The following is a 27,122-nucleotide window of genomic DNA, read 5'->3' on the forward strand; positions in this document are numbered from 1 at the left end:
GTATTATTTTTAATATGTTTTCTAGTATTTAGTTTTTTTTCATTTTGAGTTTCAAGAAATGATAAGTTTGTGATGAACTTTCAAACTTTTTAGAAGACTATTACACATTTTTACTGGTACATACAGAGTGTTCAGATTTTAAAATTTGTATTTTTTTATATAATCATTTTTATTAAACAATAACAAAATAGGACAGAATTACTAAACCTGTTTGAAATTTGCTATGAAAATCTTAGGCAGAACAAAAATATTTGAACAATGTTGGAAAAATAGTCACAAACCTCAAAGGAAGTTTTTGTGTTATGATATTTTATGTTTTCAAAGTTGTAGTGTGCATACTTAAGCCATTATGATAAGAGAATTTATATATGCCAAATTATAGCCTATAAGTGGTTTGTTACAAAAACCACATAAAAATAAACTGCGTGTTATAAAATAAATAAGACCTGGGGATGTAATGTACAACATGACTATAGTTAATAATACTGTATAGCATGTTTGAAAGTTGCTAAGAGGATCTTAAAAGTTCTCATCACAAGAAAAAACATTTGTAACTATGTGTTACACCCGGATGCTAACTAGACTTAATGTTATCATGTCACAATATATACATATATTGAATTTATATTGTACACCTGAAACTAATATATTATTATACATCAATTATATCTTTTTTAAAAAGCATGTCTAGAAAAGCAGTGAAATTAGTGTATTTACACTGCCTCTATAGGTAAATTTTGGGGTGATATTTTCCTCTTTTCTTGTAGTAAGTGTGATTATTTTCCTCCTTGGCTGTCAAGTCTTAAAAGGATCAGAAAATTTTTAAGTAACACTTCTACTTAAAAATAACAATTATATAAAAATTACATTTAGAGTTTCACTTATTCATTGATTTATTCAATTTAATTAAAATAATTTCAACAACTGCTATAACATCAGCTTCTGGTTTCAATCTTAGGTTTAACGTAACAATAATAATCATTTTTCCACCCTTACTCCCCAACAAACACACCAGTCAACCTTAATATGTAAACCTCTATCATCCTAAACTTTTCCCTCTTAACAGAAGTCTCTCAGTTGATTTGAATATTATTTTGTATTTGTAATTATTGAAACTTTTGAATTAAATTCTGTGATCCTTCAATCAGTGCTCTGCACAGGATAGGTGCTCATATGACACTCCTAGTATTGATGGCATTACATTAATTCATATATTTATTATTGCGTTTATTGAACATTTACTGTTCAAGGTCACTGTATTCAATGCTGCAGACACAAAGATGAAGCAGCAGCAGTCCTTGTTCTAAAGCTGTCCAGTAACCTGAAGGACTGTGATAAGCAGAAAATGGCCCCTAAGCATGACCACGTTCTAATGCCCAGAAACGGGGAATATTTAACTTTACACAGCAAAATGGAATTTGGAGATGTGATTAAGGCTGAGCACCCTGAGATGGGAAATTATCCTGAATTATCCAAGTTGGCCCAATCTAATCGCGTGGGTCCTGAAACGCAGAGAACCTTTCCCAGTTACAGTCAGACAGAAAGGCGATCATAGACGACAGTCAGACAGATGAAATGTCTAGACAGATGAAACACAGCTGGCTTTGAAGATGGAGGAAGAGGGTCATAATCCAAGAAATGTGGGAAGTCTCTGGAAGCTGGAAAAGGAACACAGCTCGGCTTGGTAAACCCTGATTTCAGCCCAGTGACACCCACATTGGACTTCTGACCCACACAACTGTAAGATAGTAAACTTGCGTTTAAGCCACTTAATTTGTGGCCATTTCTTAGTGCAGCAATAGAAAACTCATACTGGGATCACTTAGTCCAACATGTATTTTTTGACAGATCAGGAAACTAAGATCCTCAAAAGCACACTTTTAGGTAGTGGCAATGTACTTTTGGGTTTGGAGAGAATGTAATTCTTCTCTCTTCTCAAACCATGGTCTGGTGTCAGGGTAAAGGCAGAAAGCGAGGACTTTCGGCATCTGAAGGGAAATAGGTATCACCATTTTTTACGTATTGAATGTGTGAGTTGAATGTCTGGTACACTCATACCACAGTTTCTCTTTTCCAGTTTCATGTGGCTAAATTACTGCCATAAGATACAGGATAGCACTTATTGCATACCCTCAAAAGCACACAAGTTGTTTGTAGAACTATGCATGCTGTGCATGTATATCCATTTATCGGTGTAAACTGACCAGGTATTAATTATCTTTGTACCCAGACTGGTACCATGCATACCATGCACTTCTCCAGGAATCAGGGTAGGTGGAGGGGAATGAAGTCTGAACCAAAAATACTTACACTGGAATGAAAGAATAGAGATTTCACCTTCATGAATTCAGTCAACGACTATTTATTGAGCACCTACTATATGCCAGGGACTCTTTAAGGTACCTGGACCGAAACAGTAGCCCCTTCCCCCTTGAAACTTACATTCTATTGGGGCAACCAGATGGTAAACAAAATCAATAAAGTAATTAATGTTAAGTATTGTAAATGCTCTAAATAAAAATAAAGCAATATAAAGGGACAGAGTCTATATGTGCGGGAAAGATGGAGATAATGGAAAATTAGACAAAAAGACCAGGACTGGGAAAAATGCCTTCTTTAACAATATGTTCAACTTTTCCTAAAATCAGCAAGAATTGTCTTTAGTGCTCAGTGGAAGATTTCAACATACTGATAATTTAGTCACAGTTTTTCATACTATATAACAATAAAACAAATGAAACAAAGACTTCCAAAACAAAAATCACTGATATTTTCAGGTTTCCCACTTACGACTGTAATATAGCAAGTTGGGTGATCAACTGGATAGACTCAGCATTAACATCAATGACAAATACAACATTGGAGTGTTTTAGGACTTTCTAGATTCTGGATGTCTCCTAGACTTGAGCTATCTGCCCCATGTTGATTTTATCTTTCCTTTTGATATGAAACTGTGGATGGTTCAATAATTACTAATATAGCATTTTCTACATATACTATATTAAGTAGAGAGTGGCAAAGAAAGCACAGAAAATTTAATTACTGCTGAATTTAAAAACCCAAGTTTAAATAATCAGTTTTATATACTTTTGTTAACATAGTAAGACAATGTTTAAAACTCACTTTGAAGTGTTTCAAGTTCAGCTCTGGTCAACGCATCTTCCTTTTCCTTCAATCTTGTTTCTTTATATTTAGCATAAAACTGTCCGGCATCCTTAAGAAGAAAGTTACAAAGAAATTAACATAAAAGTTAGTTTGCTTTGATGGTATTTTCCACAAAACTTCATTTTAAAGCAATATATTCTTTAACAAGTAGTATTCCTTTGTGTTTATGTCATCAAATTTTATGAACAGAAGAAACTGAATGAACACTTCTTGGATTTTTCTCTTACAGAACTGATTAAAGCCAGACATTCATGAGTTTGAATTTAAATAAATTAAATTCTCTCAGCTATGGAAGGGAAGTGTACTCTTCCTGTATTTTTCCATTGTATCCTTTCTCAATAATGTGCTAATAATTGTATCCTTTCCCAATAATGTGCAGAAAAACACACCTGTTTTACTAAATTATTTGTTATAGTAAATTGTATTATTGTACTGACACTACTTTCATATTAGTCCTTTAACTCCAAAAAATTTTCAAAATTATTACATGCAAATCTGATTATGAAACCTATATAACCATGTAGGTACAAGTAAAAGTTGTTATTCCTCCCCCCACCCACCACACTAAGATATCAGTTCTTATCATGGAGGGCTGAGGACTGAGGACACATACTGCATACAAATACTTAGGTGTCAAGAAACAATGACTGAAGTCTCAAGGAGTGGCCTATCGGTCAAGACTTTAGCAGAGCACTGAAACGACTAGGCCTTTAACAATCACAGACATGGAAATAAACAGGTTGATAGTCTAGGTATATAAAGATCCTGACAATACAAAAAGCAAAAACATCGTTTTCACCACCCCTTGACTCAAACTTCAGGTATTCCATAGCAATACTACTTAGAGCTGCCAGGCCACACTGTGCTATGCTCCCATGTCTTTGTGGATGCTTTGCCCTCTAGCTAACGTATTTTGCCCTCCACCCCGCCATTATTCTGAAAAACACTTATTCATTCTCAAAAACCCTAATCAAGCATCACTTTTGCAAGTCTTCCTTGACAGAGAGTAATTCTCTCCTGTATACTGCTGCTGTATTTAAACACACTCCTATGATTGCTTCTATCATGCAATATTCTCTCCTAGAAAATGAGACATTTGAGATAGGGGTACTTGTACACCCAGAGCACACCATGTGACATAAAGCAGGCACTCAGCTAGTGTTCCTTGAAGTGAACGAGACTGACACATATGAGCAACGTTGTAAAGAAAAAAATGAAAGGGCTTGATGACTGACTGATGTGGAATAAGAAAAGGAGGTATAAAAGATAACTCTAGGATAACACTCCCAAATTGTAAGATTCCTAGAGCCATCTGAGAGGGTTTTATTTCTGCAGGAAACATAGCAACAACAACAATCCTTTGCTCTACCTGGATTCAGATGTAAATACATGAAAGTTTAAACTCTAGAATGAGATTATCTCTTCCATCTATAACTGTCCAAGTCAAAGGTTTCTCCTGGGGTCTGTCTCTTAGGGTTGTATCAAAACTCTTCCACCTGATAATGAATTAGGAAAATAATTGGGTATTTCTAAAAGAATTGAGTCAATATAACAAAAATGTATCTCTTATTCTTGCCATTCCTACTTTTATGTTCCTACTTTATTTCTACCAGAAGAATTCCCATAAGCCTTGGGCCAACTAAACAATGGTAAAATTTGAAGGGGCACAGAACGTCATGCAACCAACTTACTCATCCTCTTGTGCCTATACACATATTTTAAATTTCAACAGGGTTTTGAGTTAAGATTTTACGGCCCTTCAGCATTCCCTGTGCCCCTAACAAAACTCAACCCTGGAGTAGATTATTTTATATTAAATAAATTATAATTATTTAATTATAATTCCTTAAATATAATTCCAGTCATTTAGTCCTTGATGTGATTGAATGAATGAGCATATTAGCTTCTTTCCTGAGAGTAGTTTTTAATTGTAGGGAAAAGAAAAGGTCAGGAAGGCATTGGCTCCTTTAGGGGAGTACGAAAGGTAGCACCATGCAAAAAAAGAAGGGCACAGATTACGTCACGAGATGTTAAAGAAGTTGAAATCAAACAGCAGCACACAGCACCGTGAGGAACACTACAGAGACTACGAGGGCAGAGTACGGAGACAGACTGCTGCTTGGAGTAAGAGCTCAGCTTCGCCATCTTACTGGCTACGTGGCATTCAGCAAATTACTTCACTTCTCTATGGGTGAATTTTTCTCATCCATAAAATGGGGATAATAAAAGTACCTAACTCATAGAGCTGTTGTGAAGATTAAATGTGTTACACATGGGAAATACTTAGAATATCTTGCACACAGGCCTTACATGTTACCTATTGTTATTACTACTTCATCGTTTTGCCAAGAACCTTATTCTCCACCACAAAGTGACGGTTGAGTTTTTTGCTTCAGACTTCATCAAAACTCCTTCTGCAGAATCCTATACCTTCTTGCTTACATGACTTCTCTTTACATGTACTCTCTTCACCTCAATGTAAAAACCTTTTGCTGGGTACCAGCAATCTCTTCCCAGTGGTCCTACAAAGTTTAAACATTTCTCTGCTAATGCTTCTTCTTCCTGCTACATGCAGTACAGAATTCTACTAAATTTCCTCTTTGAAATACCTACTGGATCCCAAACTACACCACTTGAGGATAGTAAGGTACCCAGTTGCCTTAACCTATTCCACCTAATTCCAGGAGTTTTAACACATGTCCTATGTCACTCATTGCAGTTGTGGGCAAAGAATCCTATCTTCCTTTTGCTCCATTTCTAAGCATTTATTTAAATATTCCTCTAGCTTTTTCTTTCCTTCATATCTTACTTGTACTTTCAAATTATAGTTACAATATGCTCATTCCAGGAAGCATTGCTTCTTTAATAAACCTATAATCTCAAATAATTCTACTATACTCAACAAGCTACAGTCTTCTGCTCAACCATGTTCTGTACAGTTTGATGTACTACACTTTAAGATGCACTGACAAACTCGAAGACTTTCCACAAAAGGGAAGTAATCGAATGGTGAGGCAGCTTGAAACCGTATTTAAAAGGAATTGGAGATGAGAAGATCAGGCATAATCTGATAACTATCACAGAATATCGTTAGGGTCATTACAGGAAAGAATGATATAAATCACTATATATGGTTCCTGGGAGAAATTCTGGATAAATATAAAGAACTTTCTAATAATTAGAATTACCTGAAAATGAAATAGACTGACTTTGTAGGTAATAGTCAAGAAGAGACCAGGTGGCTAATTTTTCAGATTCATGTAATCAAAGGGGGTTGAATAAGAGAAGTTATTTTCAAGCTTTCCCCCCTCCCATTCTTCATGAGGAGTTAATTCATGTGAATATAATTGTTAAGTAGAGAAAACAAGCACAAAGTACCACTTTGAGTCCAGAATAAGCCCCAGTTTACCAACACTGGAAATTATAGACTTCTTGTGGTTATAAACTTTTCACCCATCTCCGCAGACACTGCTTGGCACATAACAGAACCTTAATAAATATTCAATGAATGAAGGAATGCTTACTTTAATCAATCAGGGCTCTGGACTGCCTCGGTTTAGCTCCCTGATACTGTGTTAAAACTATGGAGTTTACACTGTTCCCAAAAGAAAGAATTCCTACGCTCAAGTAGCTTATAATCATTATGGATGGAACACGAGCAAAAGTTTTTATTCTAGAAGCGACTCTCTTAACACTTAACAAAATTTCTTGAAGGGCTCAAAGCCTGTCTGCATAGACAAGCAGGGGCTAATTTTATATTACAGAACTACGGCTAACATAAAGAATTTATATATTATGGGTGTTCTTTGTATGTATTTGTAGAGCTTGGGATCCTGCACAAGAATACATTAAACAGTTATGTTTACTTACACTTTTTATTAAACCACTGATATATGTATTGTACTCTGTTAGGATATATGGAGATTATATAAGACAAGCAATTGTCCCTAAAGCATATGTAAAAATAACCATGAATATTAACCAAAACATGGAACATATACTACAAGAGAGCAGGGATTTTTTTGTCTTTAAAAATGCTATTTAATATTTCCAGGGCCTAGAACAGTACCTGGCACATAGTAAGCACTCAATACATATTTGTTGAATGAATTATTGGAAGAGAGAGTGGTGCTCACCCAACATTCTATCTGTTTCCCCACTTTTCTTGTCCTCTTGAGATTAGGTGGGGTCATGGAACTAGTTCTGGATGGGCTGCGGATGGAAATATCATGTGTCACTTCAAACCAAAGCATGGAAAAGCTTGTGCAATCCTCCAGCTCTCTACTCTTGCTGTAGTGAGCCTGGGGGCCACATGTTCCACATGGAAGATGGTAAAGACGTCACATTCCGAGTCCCTGAATGGCTAGTTAGAACAGAATGCCCCCTTTCCTACCAACAATTAAGTGGAATAAACTAGAAGGAAATTTTAAGTCACTGGAATTTCAGAATGATCTGTACTTTGCTAGAGTCTATCAGTCTGTTGTGATTATAACACAAATAGTAAGTGCCATGAAGTTAGTACAGAGAATATGCAGTGGGAAGTTTTCCGGTCGCCTGATCAGAAGAGGCTTCATAATGATGGTAAGAACTTATCTCAGCCTCAAAGATGTAATCTTTCCAAGGTTAGTAGTTGTGAGACGGAGAATATCCATATCATAAACATTTAACATCATTGACATAATTCCTTTAAGTGATAATATAACTTGCTGAGCTGGCATTACTTGTCATGTTTTGGTTTACTTCTCCATAAAAACGTCAAAATATTAAACAATCTAAGGAAAAACTCATCTAGGTGGTATGAACAGGGAAATACTACCACCTGTCCTAAAGTGAATAAAGAACATGGGAGAGCCTTGAGGAGAGGTAGCTGCAAAAAAGATGGAGGATGATCCACTCTTTTTTTGATTGTTCAAACAAAATTTCTTTTGTTTGAAGCTTACATATAACCTTCAGCACAGGAAAGTATCATCAGTATATTTTTAAAAATCTGCCCATAAATAAAGTCATTTGCTCTGTATTAAATTTGGTTCTCCTACTGACTTATACTATAATCTCAGGATTACATATAATGTGTAATAAAATTACAATGAAGAACACAGGAAAACTTTAAAATTGTATATGTTGAATAAGAGTCCAAATTTTTACACAGAACTATAATAACACCAAATTCACCAGTAATAAAATAAAAACAAAACGAAACCAGAAGCTATGCCTTCCTCAGTAGCATTCAAGGAGTTGAAAGGCCTCAAATCTACTTTTTCCAGTTGGGCTAAGAGACAGAAGCGAGTGTATTAGTTATCCATTCAGCACAGATTCATTGCAAGAATCCTACAACTTTTAATAATTCCAATCAGCCTGAATACTCTGGTAGGGAGTTTAAAAGCAGACAACTATTCACTTACTGTAAAGCTAGTTATCCAACTAGTTATCCCGCTGTTGGGAAAATGTATTCTTTCTTAGCTTTTATGTTTCTTACATTTTAACACTTATTTTCATCTGCTTTAAATTTCATTTCTACCATTAACTAGTTGTGTCACTTTGAGCAAATTGCCTCACCAATGTGAGTCGTAAGTACTTTTCATCTATAAATGTGGAACTGATGAGACTAACAATGTTAGGATGTATCTCTAACATCCTAACATTTTATTGTTTTTCAACTTTTCTACATCTAGCAATAACCTACAAAACTCTATGTTCTGCCTTTGCACCTCTGAGTAATTGCATCTTCTGCCTTCCTTTCAGAGGGTAGAAGGAATGGAATCTTTGTCTTACGTTGTGAGATCTTTCCATTTTCCTGTATCTCTTTGTCCTGCTATAGCAGTAGAATTTCAGCCTTATAAAAATTCAGACAGGTTTTTCCTTCCTTTCTCATTTGTTCACGTACTTCCTGTATAAAGGATGCTCATCAAAGTTTTTTAGAAAAAGTTCTTAGAGTACTAAAAGCGACCTTCCTCATCCCTTGGAAATATGTGTTTAACTCTGAGTGCACCAGCCGGCAATTCAGCTTGCTACAAATGCCTCCTACCCTTTTAGAAGCCTTTCCCCTGCTAATTAGCTGTGAATGTTTTGTTTATTTAGTTTCTGACAGAGCCCCAGCTAGCAGAAGCAAAGGGGCTAGAAAGGAAAGGCCCTGACTGAACAGTGACCTACCTCCAGGCTTGTCCACAGTTGTAGTTTCCATGGCAGAAGCTTCTGGGGAGGGAGGATGCCTCCCCAGAAGTATAGTATAGTATTCCCTTTACACTCTTAGGCAAGTTGTTATTTTTTAAGGTAAAATTTTTAAAGAGAAGATTCCTCTTATCTTCTCAGACACTGCCCTAGGAAACCTATAAATCCTGAAGTGGGTGGGGCTATGAATGCTTGAAATTTCTTACAATAATATTTAGTTTTACTGTGTTCCTGTACGATCAGCTTGGTAGTGAAAAAAGATGGGACTGGAACTTAATGGGAAAAATTTACAATTTTAGGCAACGCACACCTAGAGGAGTTTTATATTTATAAATTATGTTGCTGAGAAATGTAACAGAGCAGGTAGAAACTTGAATGGTAAATTCCCAGAGAAACAAACTATGAATCAAATAAATTCTGAATACTTAAGAAAATGTAGAGAACTATGAACAAATTATGATTTAGATTGGTAATCACTTGGGATATTTGGCACTTACTGATTTTGTACAAGAAATTGATAGTATTAACAATATAAATTATTATGGGTCCAAATATATGAGGCTTCAACTCAAATAGGAAGTGATAAAAAATAAACTAAGTTATAAGAATTAAATTGAAAATATGCACATAGCACATAGTTAAATTGAAAATACGCACATAGCATTGGTTATAGCTCATCAATTGTTTGCCACTTTTATGGCTATGAATATGTTTCAGAACGTGAATGATCAATTTAAAAATATCCAAGAAAGGCAGTTTGGAAGTTAGAAAAATTTCTTGGGGTTAGAGGCTGAACATAGCCAACACTAAAAGACTGGTTTAGTCAGATTCCGAGAGAACGAGTACTCCCTTCAAAACTACCACAAAAACAGAAACAGACTATGAAAGTGTCACTAGGATTATACTTTTAATGTTAAAATTAAATTCTAGCCTCAAAGCGTACAACGCCTTTCTTGATGTAGTCCAAGTTCCTTGTTATATTCTAACTCATATCCCCATGTTTTCTGTTGATCATTTCATTTGCTTTCTTAGCTATCTAAACATATTTTTTCAAGTTTCCCAAGCATCTCTGCATATAGTCATTTTACTTCTCTCTAATGTTCTCATCTCTCCGTGCACACACTAACTTTCCAAACATTCATCAATTTACACTCTGCACATTCTTTTTCTTTGGTTTCTCATTTGACTTTTGACTTTTCTGCATATGTGGGTACATGAAGATATAGGGAGTACATTTTGCTAAATATATCATCTATACATCTTTTCCTTGGATGTTTTCCAATCTGGGAAAAGTTTGATATTAATTTAACATTATCAAACACTTTATATGTATCGAGTATAAAAGCTGTTAGTTCTTTGGCCTCATTCTAATCTGCCAAATCTTATAATTCTTCCAGTATCTTTTTCAGAGCAAAGAAAAGGAACAAAACCCAATGCTAAAGGTAATACTTAAGAACCGTCTCAAAAAGCAGGGGAACTATCAAAGATACTTTGATCTTTACTCTGCCTGATCACAGAACCACTGCCACTCTGTACTCTAACTCTTCCACTCCCAACTATATAGACGTATCTTTGACAGATGTGCGTGATGGAAACACTTTGCTGTCTTATCAATAAACTTCATTCTATCTAACTGTCCTGCAGAGATTTGTCATATCAGATTTATCTGTTAGAGTATAAATTCCCAAAAGGCTATAAACAGAGTCTGGAGACCTAGAATATAGTTTTAAATGATAGTAACTAGCTGTGCGATTTTTTTTTAGAAAAAGAAGTTGGACAATGTTTTCCTCAGGTCTCCTTCAGCCTCAACACAGTATGATTATATGGGAATTACTGTATCTATCAAATTATTTTTGTACACTATCTAATATACAAAGTGGGTACTTCATTGTCAATGGTCTATCCATATTTCAAGACTTAATTCATGTGGCTCCTTCTTTTAGTTTTCCTTGGCCAATCTAAGTAGACAATCTTATTTCTCTGAACATTTACAGAAGTCATTGTTTATACTACATATGTGAAACTTATGTACCATATTGTAATACTATACTATATTACGTAATTATTTTAATTCATGTGCTGTAATCTCTACCTGACTGTAAAGTCCCAGAAGGCATATTCATTTCTATAGGCCCATATAGTGCCTTGTCCTGATACAGTCAATACATTTTGCTTGAACCAGCTAAACTGTTTTTCTAAACATTTCACCAGAAGCTTTACACATCAAATACTGATATAACTATTCTCATTTGTAATTTTTTTGGGGGGAGAGGGACAGAAAATAATTTAGGTTAACTAATCAGGCAATCGTTTTTTTAGGGATCTTAGATGCCAAAATCGTGAATTCAGGAGCATAAACTGAACCAGAACTGCCACTTTCCCAAATCCTACTGAATAACCACATATGTATGTGAAGTGTAATAAAGAAATGGGTATTTAGAGGAAGAAAGGGAGGGAAAAGCTGAAGATAAGAAGCTGTTGAAATGACAAGGACAAAATCTGGGTACAGAGTCTGCTAGTTGAAGGTCATCTGCTGGAAGTCTCTGAATCTCCTACTTTTAGGTTGGGCCCTCCTTCTTTTCCAATAGCTATGTGCTTACACAAAATATTTGCAGCTCCGTTATAAACTTTCCATGAAATTCAAGGGATTCACACAAGAAGAGCTGGTTGTTTTTGCTCTTAAACCTGTTTGTGTCAGTGATACTTGTAGTAATTACATGATTCAGTTAAATATTATATTAAAAAATGATGAAAAGTGAGTAAAAAATGGGAGTTGTTTCTATAAGAACCAAGTGAATGGTTTGGAAAGCTCAATAAAAGATTTGCTAAAAATGCTGTTCACTAGATGTAGGTCAATAATGAAAGATTGGGGGAAATCATAAAAATCGCTAAGGATTATACAACTTCATTGCTTCACAAGCATCTAGTTTAATTCTTCTTTAAAGAAATCAAATGAAAATGTGTCCTTAAAGAAACCAACATTATAAGTATGGTTTATGCTAGAAAGAGGATTCCTATTTAAAAATAAAACAGTGGCTCTATATCACAAGAGTGGTGAATAAATGTAAAGTACATGCTTACAATGCTTAAGGGTGTGTGTATCATTTTTTATACTTAGGGCTCTAGTAGAGCTCCCTTTTAACCGTGTACCAATTACCAATGCAGATTGCTTCAAGTAAAGAGGGCTTCAAATTTCATAAATATTTTACTTAAGCAGATCTTGCAGAAGTGTCACACAACTTCAGTGTTGCAGACAAGGCATATGTATTCACATTACACAATTTTATGGGTGATAAATTAATACAAAGGTCATAGCAGAAAATAAAAGCAGTCAAAAATGTAATCCTAACAGCAACTATTCAGTATTGCTTTATTAGTGCTTATGAAAACATAGTTATATGATTCTCAATCTAAAATACTTTCACTATTACAATTTGTATCACAGTCTACTATACTACATTATTTTGTTAGTATACATGAGAAAAACTGATCTTCTGTCCTCAAAGCAGAATTAAAATAGCTAGTATTTGCTTAAAAAGAGGAAAATTGTCTTATCTTTTCTTCTTGGTGGAATGTATTTATCAGGAAGGAATGATTAGACCAAAATTTAAAAATTAGGTTTACAAAGGTTTTTAAAACCAACTGCCTGGCATTTCAAAACTGAAAGGCAACAGGTACCACCAAGTAAGTAAAAACTTTAAAATTCAAACTGATCTAACAGTTTAAAAAAACAGTTTCTAAAGTGATTAAAGCATTTTTGTAAAATTCCTCATTTTTGTAAATGTTCTACAAATTTATGAGGAGGCAAAACAATCTGTTTGGTCCAATATAGCAGGCAGATAATGTAGAATAATAACTTGTAAATCTAAGGCATCTTAATATACTGATTCTATTTTTGCAAATTATCCTGCATGCTAACCAAGAAATATATTAATTTTACCAAATAAACTGTTTCAAATGACTTAGATTAAAATTATAAAGAAGTGTTTCAGATTTACATTTTATGTGATATTCCATTTATACTGTCTCTTGACTATACTTTTAAATTCATCTATACTTTGCCTATTGCACAGATTCTAAAGCTGACAAAAAATAATTACTCAAAACACATAAGAAACTATGTCTTAAAATACTTTTCTGTCACATCTTCTCATACACATACCAGTACAACAAATATACTTTCCCTCTCTCTTATTAAGTCTTACATGTGTACAAAGATTGTGGATTTTTACTTAAATAAATAATATAATATGCTACATAACTTAAAAACAAAAGTTTTTAAATACCAAAATACTCCAATTTTCTCTCTTATGGTAAGCAAAATACACAATTTTGTAAGTAGTAACTATTAAGATGAACTATTTTCATGCAAGAACTGGTAAATAATTTCTCCAAGGCTAGAAAAAAACATACATTAGTGATCTTCATTTCATTTTTCCCTTCAAATAAAAAATTTTTGTTCTGAGAGGAAAAAGAATAAAATGCAGAAGCTGGAGTCATTCATTGCCTTAAACAATTAGGAAAAACAACTCTCATATGTGAAAAAAAGTGGGTAGAACTGAGTAGAAATAACTGGCTCTCTAGTTGTTTCTAAATATTTGTTTTCTGAAATGAAACATTTCCTCCCCAAAATTATAATCTCAAAGAACCTCAAACTTTGTACAATAAAACTTTAACATATACTTTCAAATATCATGTTTATGTGTGGGGAATTTTCTAACCAGATGCAATAATCAAAATTAACAAAGCAACATTTTAATAAAATATGCTTTGGTGCATCAAATATTAAAAATGTAACAGAAATTGCCATATAAATATGACATGTACCTACATTCTATTGTGATCAAGACTAACTAGCAAAGAAACTTTGATTACCAATATAACACAGTGTCCTCACTCCACTTAATTACAAATAAAATGGAAAACTTATTTTTGCATAATTAAACATATGTTCATGTAAAGCTCTTTTTTTATACTATGTATTTAAATGCTATTGAAATAATGGGTGACAAGCTATTTGAGTCCCACTTTTTTATTTTTACTGAATATGCCTTAACTGATAACAGCTAATTAAATTTTTGTTGCCTTTATATCTGTCCTAAAGATAGTATTTTCCACCTTTTTCCAGTGCTTTGGAATTCTAAGGTGTCCTAAAAGCAATGTAAGAGAGAGTTATAGGATTAGATACCTAAATAATTTTAGGACTATTTGAAATTAGGTTTACACTTACAAAAACACTATTCAATCAGCATTAAGAAGCATTCACTGTATACCAGCATTCAAAGAGCAGACACAGACATAAATTATTTCATGAATAATTAAAATGAAACCATCTAATATTAAATGAAAGAGGTACATTTTACCTGGATAAGATGAGGCAATGCTTTTAGTGTAAGGCAAAACCAAATCCCCAGCTTGCATGGAAGCAAATCATGCCATTGTGGTTTCATAAGCAATCTAAAGGGAAAACAAAAGCAAAGAAGCAAAAAAGAGAAAGTTGGGAGAAAAAATATTTTTATAAAGATCATGATTTCTGTTTAGAATGGCTATTTCAACACAAAAGAAGAAATTTTTCAATGAAATATTTGACATGTATCACTTATTCTGACTTGTTCTATCATGAAATACAGTAGTTAAGCAAATGCAATATGTTTAGCAAGTAAGAAAAGGCTTAGATTTTGCGTAAGGAGGCTCCTAATCAAGTTATAAAGACAAAGAAACAAAAGACCTCTTTCTAACTCAGACTTTTCATCAGTTCTGCAAAATGAATTCTTAAACCTTATGATTACTTCGGCTATAAAAGACTAAACATCATCAGCGTGTTCCCAAGTGCTGACAAGCAGATATGAAGACTGGAGCATAAACAAACCAATACATAAAAATTAATGTCATTTGCAGTTCACTGAAGCATTACTCACTGATGTCATCAGACTAAAAGACAGGCAGAACAGTCTCTGATCTCTATCTCACATTGGTCCGGTTCCTGTCCTGCTGTGTGAACTATTTAAACCCTTTCTTTCTATGAATCCATAGAAGAAATGGTGGTATCTTTCTGAGTTCACTGCATATCACTGCCTCTGCACATATTGTCACTCCTGAGCTAAACACTAAAGTGACAGATTGGTCTAGTAATACTTTGTTTCTAAAGTACAGGATGGAAATTTCAAACTACAAGAATTTGGCGTTTTAATTACTGAAATATATATTAACACTTCACAAGGGAAAAAAATTGTAGAACTTTGCCTAAGATCAGAATTTGTCTTATAAACTAATATGGCACTCTATTAGCCTTCCATAAACCTTCTACAGATATAAATGTTAGCATATCTGAAATGGATAAACATATGAAGTTGAATCGCATTAAAGAAATATTTCTAAACAGTTTCAAACTATAAAATATTCTTTATATGTTCCCACCTTTCATTTTTTTCTGAAGCACCAAGTTTTGATACATCCACACTCTTGCCGCCTGTCTTTTTTTTCTTTTCTCTCTTTTTTCTACTAAGCAGCTCATCCTTAATGTGGAAAGAATTATGGTTACAGGTTATCATTAACATGTACTCTTCAAATGTTATCAAGAGTCTTCTGTGAAGGGTAAACATTATAGAGGAACATTTATGCAAATGTATGTAGGGTCCAACATGATTAAGTAAAATCATCAATCTTTAACAATAAGTGTTGCCATGGTATCCAGTCCTTAAACACACATGAAGTTTAGCACTGTCAGTCATGTGTATCTCCATAGTAATCAAAGTTTTCTAAGAGAAAGCATTCAACTTACTTTTTCTCATTCATCCAACTTTAATAATGTCACTTCAAAAAGAATGAGTAAACAGATGCTAATTTATGAATACTGATAAATATGTTTGATTATCTTTAGCATATAAATAAACATCCATAGCAAAATAAACTATGCACTAGCTTATTAGAAAAATGTAACAATTTTTTAACCAACTGATCTCTGAAATTATAAAATTAAACTCATTTCAAGTCTTAGTTAAAAACTTAAAAAAATTCTTTATACAACGGCCTGTGACACAAACATTTCTAAAATCATTTTTACATAAAAAGATTTCTCTTTGGAAGGTGATAAGAAATCATGGCTCTACCTTCTAATTTTCAGCTAGAAATTTGGGCCTTCACAGAATCTTTTAACTAACTCAAATGCCACATTTTTAAAAGGAACGATTTTTTTTTATGTCATGGGTTCTCCTTGACTTAGAAACATATCAAACAATAATAAATACTGAGCATAAAACTATTGGGATGAGGAGTATATACAGAAAAATTGAAAATTTCATCAGTTGAAAAATAAATGTCTGAAATTCCATAAAATTAAGGAGGCTAAATCATTTGATTTATTACCAACACTTACCAGTTGTTTTTCCAGGTAGATTGACCAAACCACAGCATAATGACCCACTGTGAGAATAATGAACAAAAGTAATGCCAGCTCAGCATTGCTCATTTTTCTCACTCGCCTGTAGTAGAATACAGGCTGTCGCCAATCTGGAAGTCCATTGATCAGAATATCATCATACCTACAGTAGCAAATATAACAGTTTTTCATGGGGAGTTTGAAATGTAAAAAACCCTTTATTTGTATCTATATTTTAAAAAAGGAGAAAGTAAAGAATTTCTCTAAGATAGATAACATTTATATAGATTATCAGCATTACAATGGCCTATAATTTCAAAACACTGTATGTAAGTCCAGTCACAGACAACCTTCAAAAAGGTACACAGTAATATACCGTGGATACCAGACCTTGTGTTTTTACAGGACCCCAATGATGTGACTTCTGGAATGACATCTAAACTACAGGAGCCATATAGTCTACCTCTGTGTCAGAGTCAGCTGTAAAGACCCCACCATAGAAGTCAGCAACAAAAGGGCCTCAATGGCAGAAAAATCAAGATAAGAGCTCTATTTGTTACCATGAATTATCCACTAATTCAATCAAATTCAGGCTACATTTTCTAGTCAATGCTTTTATTTCCACCTTTGTACTATGTATGGTTCAAAGTTAAAATATTTATACATATATAATTTTATGAAAGCTTCTTAACGATGTAAAAGCCTATAAAATGAGCATCTTTTGATTTTGTATTGCTCACACTCCTTTAGAGAATAAAAAATTCCCAAATCAGAAAGAGATGTGGAAACAACCATTGTTTATGTCAGATTTCTCAATAAAACTGTTTATTTGTAAACATTTAAGTGGGAATTTCCTCATTCTTGGCTTTGCTGGAAGGAGAGAGTGTAACAAATAAAAGCTATCCTATTAATGCACTTAAATCAGCTTTCTTTAGAATAGAATTTCAACTGAATTTAAATTGACCTGTCAGACAGTTACTGAGGCAAATATTTTTAAGGTTAAACATCAGGAATAACATTTATGATTGTAAAACTCAAAATGGTCACATACACTGTATGTTCAAAACACACAACCTGTTAATCTTAACTGAACACAACTCATTAAATATTCTAATCACACTATTTCCAGAATTAAATCTTCACTGAAAGGCCTAATTTGGTGCAACACATTGACCAAAATATTTTAATTAAAAATATTCTGAGTTAGTTGCAGGCCTAATTACAGGAATAGAAATAGGGCCTATATTGTCAGGCAGGTCAGTAGAACTCAGTAGTAGGTTTTTCTCAAGTAAATTGACCGATCTAGGAATAATAGCGCAGCTGCTAAACTGCCAGTCTTGACATGTAAATCAATTTAAATGCAACAACTGCAGTAGCTACTTTGATAGTTATTAAATTGATACCTTGGAGATATGCTTAAAAAAACAAAGCAGAGGATTTATTACAGGCAACTTCTTTTTTCAGTAAAAAGATATTGGTTACAAATTCAAAATATATTTTATTAGCAAATCTAGAAAACCTGACTTTTACATCAATTTAGATTATTAATATTAATTGCAGATCAGAATAACCAATGTTCAAAGCAAAGGACATTAATTACTACTAAACTCTTAAAAGGCAAATTGTGTGGTGTATGAGTCTACAAATTAAAATACGGTTGTGTAGTGGCTGGACTAGAAAAATTTTCATGTTAAATATTCTTTTTCAATATTTATAAGCAACAGTAATATGGAAATAATAGGATTTCATCCAAAGCTATCATTCCTGTCCTCAAAAATTTATATTTAAATCTATCTTTGTGAAAACTGACTCATTTTAAATTAGAAATGTATTGACAAAAAGGTTTCAAGTGGTATAATGCAAGATTACAACATTCGAATGAAGTTCAATGAATGTTAAGTCCTGAATTTATTCTAAATCTATAGTCCACTTCAGATTTGTTGAGGGAAAAAAAAGGTGACTATAAAGATCATTATTTTCAGCTAATCTCTCCCATGAAATAACTTCATGTAAAAAGTATAGTTATTAATAAAGAATACCTAAGAAAGTGGCAACAGCTACCTAAGAGCATTACTAATTACTAAATTTGTTTTAGATCTAAGTGCAATGGAAGAAAACAAGCTGAACTCATAGTTATGAATGTCACATCAAATATTTTATCACCATCTTGTTGAAATGCTATGTTTCTGTTAACTATTTTCTACTGCACATATAAATTGTATTTAGTGTACAGCCAAATTCAAGACAGCAAAACTTCATGCACTGAACACATTAAACAGAACTAGATATTTACTAGGCTATGTCTCCCACTCTAAACAACAGTCTCCAAGGATTAAGCTTACAATCAATGCTCTATTGATTTTACTATCAATGAACATTATGGCTCACACGACTGGCCATTTTAAGGTAAGATAGCTTTTATTATAGTTCACTTTTTAGAATATATGCTGTTGAAAGAGAAATCACTGCTTTCCTGAAACACTGAAAAAACAGATATTTTTAAAAAGACATACAGACACTATATTCATAAGTAGTTTAAGAAAAAAATGTGTTGATAACACATAAAATTTAAAACATCACTGTTACGCTTTTTTCTATATTTAACACATAACACTGTTAAAATGTTCTGTAATTGAGCTCATACAAACTGCTCTTAACAATTTGTTAAAACCCGATTAGGAATGTACACATTTATGAATGTGTTCTAAGAAAATACAAAAGTAAACCTTTATGATGAAAAAATCACTAATGCAAAGAAGCATATGGAACTATAAAGGCATTATCTTCAAAATTAAAATATTAATTGATTCCACCTATCTAACAAATGGTCTTATATATGTTTACTTTGATTTTCTTAAAATGTACATGATGAACATATAACAATGGTTACATAATCATTAGTGAGCTCTATTCTATAATACAATTCATCAAACATATTTAGCCTAATATAAACATTGGAAAGCAAATAAATCTAAAAATGTTTAAATTACCAGAAGAAAAAATTTATGTGAATTTAAAACATCATAGTTTGAAATATAAAATAGTAAATATGAAACTAAAATAGAAAACATGTATATTATGAAAACGAATGTTTAAATAATTATAGCATTTGCCTATATTGTCAATTTACCAGCATACAAAGTTTGACTTTTTAGCTTAAAACAATAGCAACATCCATTTAGATCACATTTTGAAGCTTCAGAGTAAAAATTAATTGTAGAAAGATCATAAACAGGAAAGAAGTCTAAATTAATTGATCTCACTCTTCCTTTTTAAAATGTATATATATACACATATATATATGTATATGCCCCAAACTGTAGTACACAGTACTTTATATATTGTATATAATAGGTATCTTGTATCTCCTAATTGAGGAAGGTACTAAGATTTCTTATTCTCATGTTAATGTTTATTTTTATTCAAACACATCTGTAATCACATTTACAATAACTAGGTAATGGATTTCACATTTACAATAACTAGGTAATGGATTTGTAAAAGTTTAGCAAAGGAAGGCTGATATAACTATATTTTTCATCATTGAGTTTGTAAATAAAACATGATTTTATTTATTAAACTAAAAAAATACTTTCAACTTTTACAAACATAGTACCATAAAATAGACCAATCTCCTCCCCAAATTTAAAGTTGTACAACTGGGTTAGCAAAAGAATATTGGTTAAAATTTATAATAGACTTTAAATAAAAGTAAATATGTCAGTATTACTAAAGCACAACCTAGTGTATGTATGTAACGACTGGTATCTATCTACTCAGTGCTTTATTTCAGCTAATACTTAGCAAGCTATCTAAGGAGTTTAGAAAAGGCTGTTATGCTAGGCTTCCTTCCACTAACCAGAACTTGTTATTTCCGTGCTCCAGTCTATGCCTTTACGAGGAAAAAAAGGCTTAGAAGTTTATTTACAATGCTCTCCTAGGAATCTACCCAACATAATGAAAACATCTGTTCACACTGTGAATATTCATGGCAGCACTGTTCATCATAGCCCCAAAGTAGAAACAATCTAAATGTCCACCAATTGGTGAATGGATAAAAAAAAGTAGTATATGGAATACTATTCAGCAATAAAAAAGAATGAACTACTGGTATATACGACAATATGGATGTATCTCAAAAACATTGTGATAATAGAAAGAAGGCATATGCAAAAGACTACATATTACATGACTTCATTAATATGAAATGTCCAGAAAAGACAAATTTATAGATACAGAAAGATCAGTGATTGCCTAGGGCTGGGATCACAGTGGGGACTGCCTATAAATGAGCTTGAGGAAGCGTTTTTGAGGTGATGGAAATGTTCTAAAATTGGATTATGGTGGTTTACACAGCTCTGTAAATTCACTAAACATCACTGAATTGTACACTTAAAATAGGTGACTTTTATGGTACACAAATTACACCTTAATAAGGCTGTTTAAAAAATAAAATAAAATTTGCCTTTTCCTAGAAAATGTAAAAGGGTTGTCGAGTTTATTTCATTGCTATTCCCTTTTCTACCAAAATTTAAACAATGTGCCTGATTTCAGTGAGAACACAATTATTTGTAAGGCAAATAAATAGGAAAGAGGTCTATGACAATTTTCCAAATTGCAAATTCCTGGAAGGTTACACATTAAAAACATTTATTTAATGAATATTTACAATAAATAATTGTGACACCAAAAGCATTTTTTACTACAAGTATAAGACAATCTCCTTTTAGAAGATAAAACTGACTATGTTTTTTTTTCCTCTAAAGGAATTATAAACATTAGGTAATTATTTGTAGAGGTGATTTCTCCTATAGGTTTAAATACTCATAGGTCACCTGGCCTCAGGCGCAAGCTTTAGAGGAATGATTCTTAGCTTGATTAGTTAAGACTTTTGCCTCAGGGAAAACCAGTCACCAAAGAGTTACTTGTCCCTCAAGGGGTATAAATACTACAGCTGTTTGTGTAACTGTCAGATCCATTTTTTCTACTAACACTGTAAAATAAATGCAAAGGGAACTAATCCTAAAAAGAAAACGTTAGATGAGTCTGCCTTAATGAAGAAACAATTTATACATAAGTGATTTGTTCTGAAAAGAGATAAATAATTCCAGTAATTGAAAGAAATTGTTACAAAGTTTACTGACTTTTAAGAAAACCGCAAACAAAAAGACAAAATCTGATGCCAAAGATGTAGGGAGACTAAATAAAGCTATCTTTACAGACACATTCTTGATGTGTGAAACAAAACTAAGGGCTGGGTGAGAGAAACCAATGAGAAAATATGCACAGAATGACCAACACTTGTTTCAACATACTTCTAGGACTCTTTCAACACTATGGATTATCTCAAACCAGAGGAATGTCTGCTATGGTATCTGGACCAATGCCAGCCCTTGTTATAAAGCAAAGAACACTTCAAGAGAATATCTTGAGTCCTTGCTTTGCAATGTGACAACTGAGGTATTCAAATTAAAGAGTTAGGATGAGAACCAACAGTGGTAGCTAACATTTTAGGATACAGAATAATTCCAGATAACATAGTTGAAGAAAGATTCAGAACGTCACATAACATAATTTTGGGGGTTGTCTTTAAGATATATTAGCCCTCATAGAGAGATACAGATAATTAGGCTGGCCTAGTCTAAAATCTCTAATACCTTTTTTTTTTTTTAAAGGTAATCTTTTAATGTAGAGCAACATTTTCAAACTGCGAATTGTGGCCCACTAGTGGCTCATGAAATCAATTTAGTGGACCACAACTAGCATTGTTTTTAAAAAGAAAAACACTAGTCTAGACTAGCCAAGAATAGAAAATATCAGTCTGGTTCACACACACAGAAAAGTGTTTTGTGAAATTTTGGTTTTGTGTGTGCGTGTGTGTGTGTGTGTGTGTGTGTGTGTTTGTATCTGGAGGCATGATGTAAAATGTATTCCTTATTGTGGGTCTGACTTAAACTTTGAAGGCCACTGCAAGAGTGTCTACATTCCACACATTGTAAAGTAGAGGAAGGGGCCTCTCTGCCGTCTCCTCTTAGGTCACTGGCACTATAAACCGCTGTATAAATAGGTTACTACTGTTCTGAAGGGGGCACAAAGAAGTAAGTCTCTGAGCGCAGGGGCTGCCTCCACTAACTAACCATAAATGCAGAATCACTGGAGCAGAGTAAGGGAAGGGAAGGAGGCAAGAGAAATAGAAAGCAGGTATTCTTCTTCCACTTCCATCTTCTACAGATTCATACAAGTCTGTTCTCTTACTCGCAAATTGGGTTTATTACTTTGAGAGTGAGGAAACATCAAGAAATGGCAATAACTTGAATATCACTAACAGCCTTATTCCAAAACAGTTAGGGAATGGGGTGGGGTGGGGTGGAAAGGACCAACAAGCACAGATAGGAACTATTATTATAAAAAATGAATGGGAATTTACTTGAAGTCAAGTGGTAGTTGTATTTCCCAGGGCATAAACACTCATGTTAAAAATCTTTTCTAATGAAGCCATGAGTTGCTAATATTATGACTCATGATCCTGAAATCTACAAGTATTGAATCAACCTAGTGAATATTTTGAATTTAAATTAACTCTGCTCTAAACATATTATTTTAAAAACACTGCATGTCTTGGAAGGAACAAAAATAAAATACTAACTTATAATAAAGTGTTTAATGAGACAATTCTTTCCTTTATAAACTGAGACATCAAACTAACATCTTGATTCAAAAGTGGAAACGAACACTCACCTCTGCCTTCGTTCATCATCCTTTAAAACTTCATAAATGGCCACCAACTAAAATAGAAACATTACTTTAAAATAAGAATACTCTCAACTATAAGAAATCACTTAGGAAGGTGAACGCACTATAATGCTCAGGCAGAAAACCCTATGTGCTCATAAATACAATGAACAGATAAAACCTTAATTATAAGTATGCTTTATGTTTTCAGTAACACCTTCAGAGGTTAAAAATGCTTGACCAATATAAATCTTTGTGAAAGATGCAGAAGTAATAATTATCTTAAAATGTGCTTTTTTTAAAAAGCAGAAGCTGTAATTTAGACAAGAAAATTATGACTATTATGACCCTCCAAGAATTTAGAGATTCTAATATACAAAAAAGTTAGTAAAAACTTACTTTGTAAAAAAGTGAATACACACATATACATTGTATTTCTAAACTACAACCTCATTTTCAAATGGAAATATTCTACATATAAGTTACTATTTCTACCATAAACATTTATAAATTTGTCACAAAAATATAACAGCGTATTTCACTTACTTGTCTAAACTGAGTTTCTGCATTTTCATCTTTATTCTTGTCTGGATGCAAAGTTAATGAAAGCTTACGATATGCTTTTCTAATGTCTGCAGATGAAGCATCCTGGAGGTGGTGGGGGGAGGGGAAAAACACAAAGCAAACTTTGTCAGAAAAAGAAATTCCCAGAACCTTGTTAAGATCTGAGAAGACAGCCAACCAAGTGCAGGACCCCAGGCAATGTAATTTGAGCAATCAGTCTAACAACCAGGCTATGCAACTGGCCTGCCCCACATGACTGAACAATTATTCAATCTAATTTGGCTCTCCTCTTAACTTTTCATTACCATACAGTCATTTACAGAAGACAGTATTTGGCAAAACTTTTCAAACACTTGCCTTTCTAAAATTAACCAATAAATCTTTTTCAGTAATTAAGAGATCAAAAAGAAACAAATTAAAAATTAATACATCTGTGTGCCTTCAAAGGTTGTTATTTATTTGAGAATCTTAAAGCCAGTTTCCCAGGCCTACCATATGTGGTTTCTTCATTGTTATTTATATTGAATTTACCATCAAGCAACAGCCTATGGAATCTTAATTTCACATGTCAAAAGTATGCTTTTTTTTAAAGACAGTTAAATTTGCATTTATCCAAAATAATTCTATTTAAAAGTATTTACATATATTATACTTAACACTTTTTTAGTACTGTAAAGGGTGTTTTCAGTGGTATTCAGTTTCCACAGTCTGCTTTGGAGAAATAAATTTGTCCACTGTTTATGTATTACTAATATAGTTTAAATGTATTTAAAAAGTCACAATAGTTCAGTAAGAGTACTTCGGATTAAGTGGACATTAAAATTACATTTTATGTAATCCTGTGTGCACAGGTAAACTCAGAGAACATCATTTTACATGGCCATTATAAAATACAATAACAAATAATAATAAAATACAGTAACAAAGAACACACTATCAAGTTGGGTTTAAAACTTTGTAAGTTTAAAAGTTATGCTAATAACTAACGTAATCACAGTGGGACAAAATGATAATAAAGTTGCTTATTAAATTTAATCTCACTTTATAGCTGAATATTTCTCCAGTTAATTCCTAAAACTACTTTACTAAAAAGTTCAAATGACTGAAACAACAAAACAAAACAAAACAAAAATCTGTATAACTAGGACTAAATAGCTGTTAAAGAAATAGAGCTGAAAAGAGGCAAAGTACTGTCAAGCTTTCCTTTATAAGCCATTATTTTCAGTATCGATTTTCTGGAAATTATTGCTACAGGCTATCAATTGACTTAAAAGTTTCAACTTAGGTGTGAATACTTTTCTGACTTGTGGAGGGCTGAGGAACTATAAAATTAGCAGAGTAAGTCTTGTGGGTAATACGGTAATAATTTTCCTTCTACTCTGCTAAATGGAATTGATGTATTCCCTATACTTATATAATAGGTAACATGTAAAAAGGATGATTACACAGAAAATCTGTAATGGAAATTTTGTTGAGCAAAGAGGTCAAGTGTCAAATGAATAATCATTCTCTGTTTGGGACTTTAATTTTAGATTTTATTAAATTGGGACTGTATCATAAAGAAATTCCAAAAGTAAATTTCTTACAAAATAGGAGCTTATGCATTTTCTTGAGTTACAAAATTAATACATGCTCATTATGGAACATCTATGACTTACTTAAAAATGAATATGACTAATAGTCACCTAAAGGCATTTCCCTTCTTCTAGTCTTGCCATGCTGACCCCAATCCTCCATTCTTCTGCCACAGTATGTACCTAAATGTAAATGTGACCAGATGGCTCTCCTGTTTCAAACGCTTCAGTAACTCCCAAGTGCCTTCATCATCTGTCTTTTCCAATCTTTATAGCTTTACTTCCCACCATCTTGGTCCATCTACCCGGACCCCCAGATCATTACACATTATGAGACTGTTTCCCAACCTTGTTTTATACCATTCAGCTGTAGACAGTTTCCTCCTGACAAAGGAATGAGCCTCTGAGGCTACACACAAATAACGCCTGCCTATTTGCTTTGCGAGAATCTGCCCAGCAGGGTTATTTCACCAATAAGTGCCATCCTAAGTGGATAGAACTGAAAAACTCAAAGATTTCCCTGTCTACAAAGACATGCTCTGGACAAGGTGCACCTCCAAGTAGCTTATATATGTATTTAGTTTTAGTTAATTACTTAGTGGAACTTAATTTATCCTCATAACAAAGTTACAAGATAATAGTTGTTACCAGGTCCATTTTACTGGTGAAGTGAGGTACAGAGAGGTTAAGTAACTTGCTTAAGTTCATATTGCTGGTAAACACCGTGTTTCCCCCAAAATAAGACCTAGCCTGACCATCAGCTCCAATGCATCTTTTGGAGCAAACATTAATATAAGACCTGGTCTTCTTTTACTATAAGATCCAGTCTTATCTAACATAAGACCGGGTCTCATATTAATGTTTGCTCCAAAATACATATTAGAGCTGATGGTCCGGCTAGGTCTTCTTTTCGGACAAACACGACACATGAAAAGAGTATTCAGACCCAGAAAACACTGCCTCAGAATCAGAGCTCTCTATGTTGGCTCTGTAGATTTGGTTAGATTTGGGCTGAGTCACTTCAGAAGGGGCTACAGCTTTGGGAAAGCAGTGAAAGCAACTGTCACATTTTTATTGACCTGATAAACTATATGGAAAACATCCACATAACAACAATGGGAATATGGTCTACTGCATTTCTTAAGGTTAAGACCATGATATGTGTTAGCTTTCCTAACATATTTATGTCATATTTCTACTAGAGACCTAAATTTTAGAACATTTATTGCCAATACTCAGTGGATTAGGCCTTTTCTCTCTCTGGTCTGCAGAGAAAACATTGTTGCTAGGGCTATAGGTAGACTGGCCCCACTGTGGACATCAGGAGATCTACTGGGTTCAATTGCCAGAATTCTTTTCCTTCTAAATTGGATATGATTCTTGGGCAAGCTGAACAAGAACTATCTTAATACTTGGATAACCTACATTAAGAAGAGACATGTGGTCATTCTTAAAAAAAAACCCCAAAAAAACAAAAAACTATGAAAGTAATATGTGTTTATCAAAGTTGAAACAATGCAATGGGAGAGACATCAGCAGAA

At 33.3% G+C, this 27,122-nt stretch overlaps 1 protein-coding gene across 1 annotated transcript in view; it reads right to left on the minus strand.

Moving 5' to 3' along the window:
- Positions 1–27,122, minus strand: part of DNAJC1 (DnaJ heat shock protein family (Hsp40) member C1) — a 197,369-nt gene that overhangs the window by 104,620 nt on the left and 65,627 nt on the right. The window contains exons 2-7 of the mRNA XM_019755999.2: positions 23,990–24,091; positions 23,450–23,496; positions 16,709–16,874; positions 15,751–15,848; positions 14,697–14,790; positions 3,124–3,214 (exon numbers count right to left, since the gene is read on the minus strand). Coding sequence (XP_019611558.2) covers positions 3,124–3,214; positions 14,697–14,790; positions 15,751–15,848; positions 16,709–16,874; positions 23,450–23,496; positions 23,990–24,091 — 598 coding nt within the window. The remainder of the gene's footprint in view (positions 1–3,123; positions 3,215–14,696; positions 14,791–15,750; positions 15,849–16,708; positions 16,875–23,449; positions 23,497–23,989; positions 24,092–27,122) is intronic.

Source organism: Rhinolophus sinicus, linkage group LG02 (assembly GCF_036562045.2).
Source record: "Rhinolophus sinicus isolate RSC01 linkage group LG02, ASM3656204v1, whole genome shotgun sequence".
In the NCBI taxonomy this organism is placed as follows: Eukaryota; Metazoa; Chordata; class Mammalia; order Chiroptera; family Rhinolophidae; genus Rhinolophus; species Rhinolophus sinicus.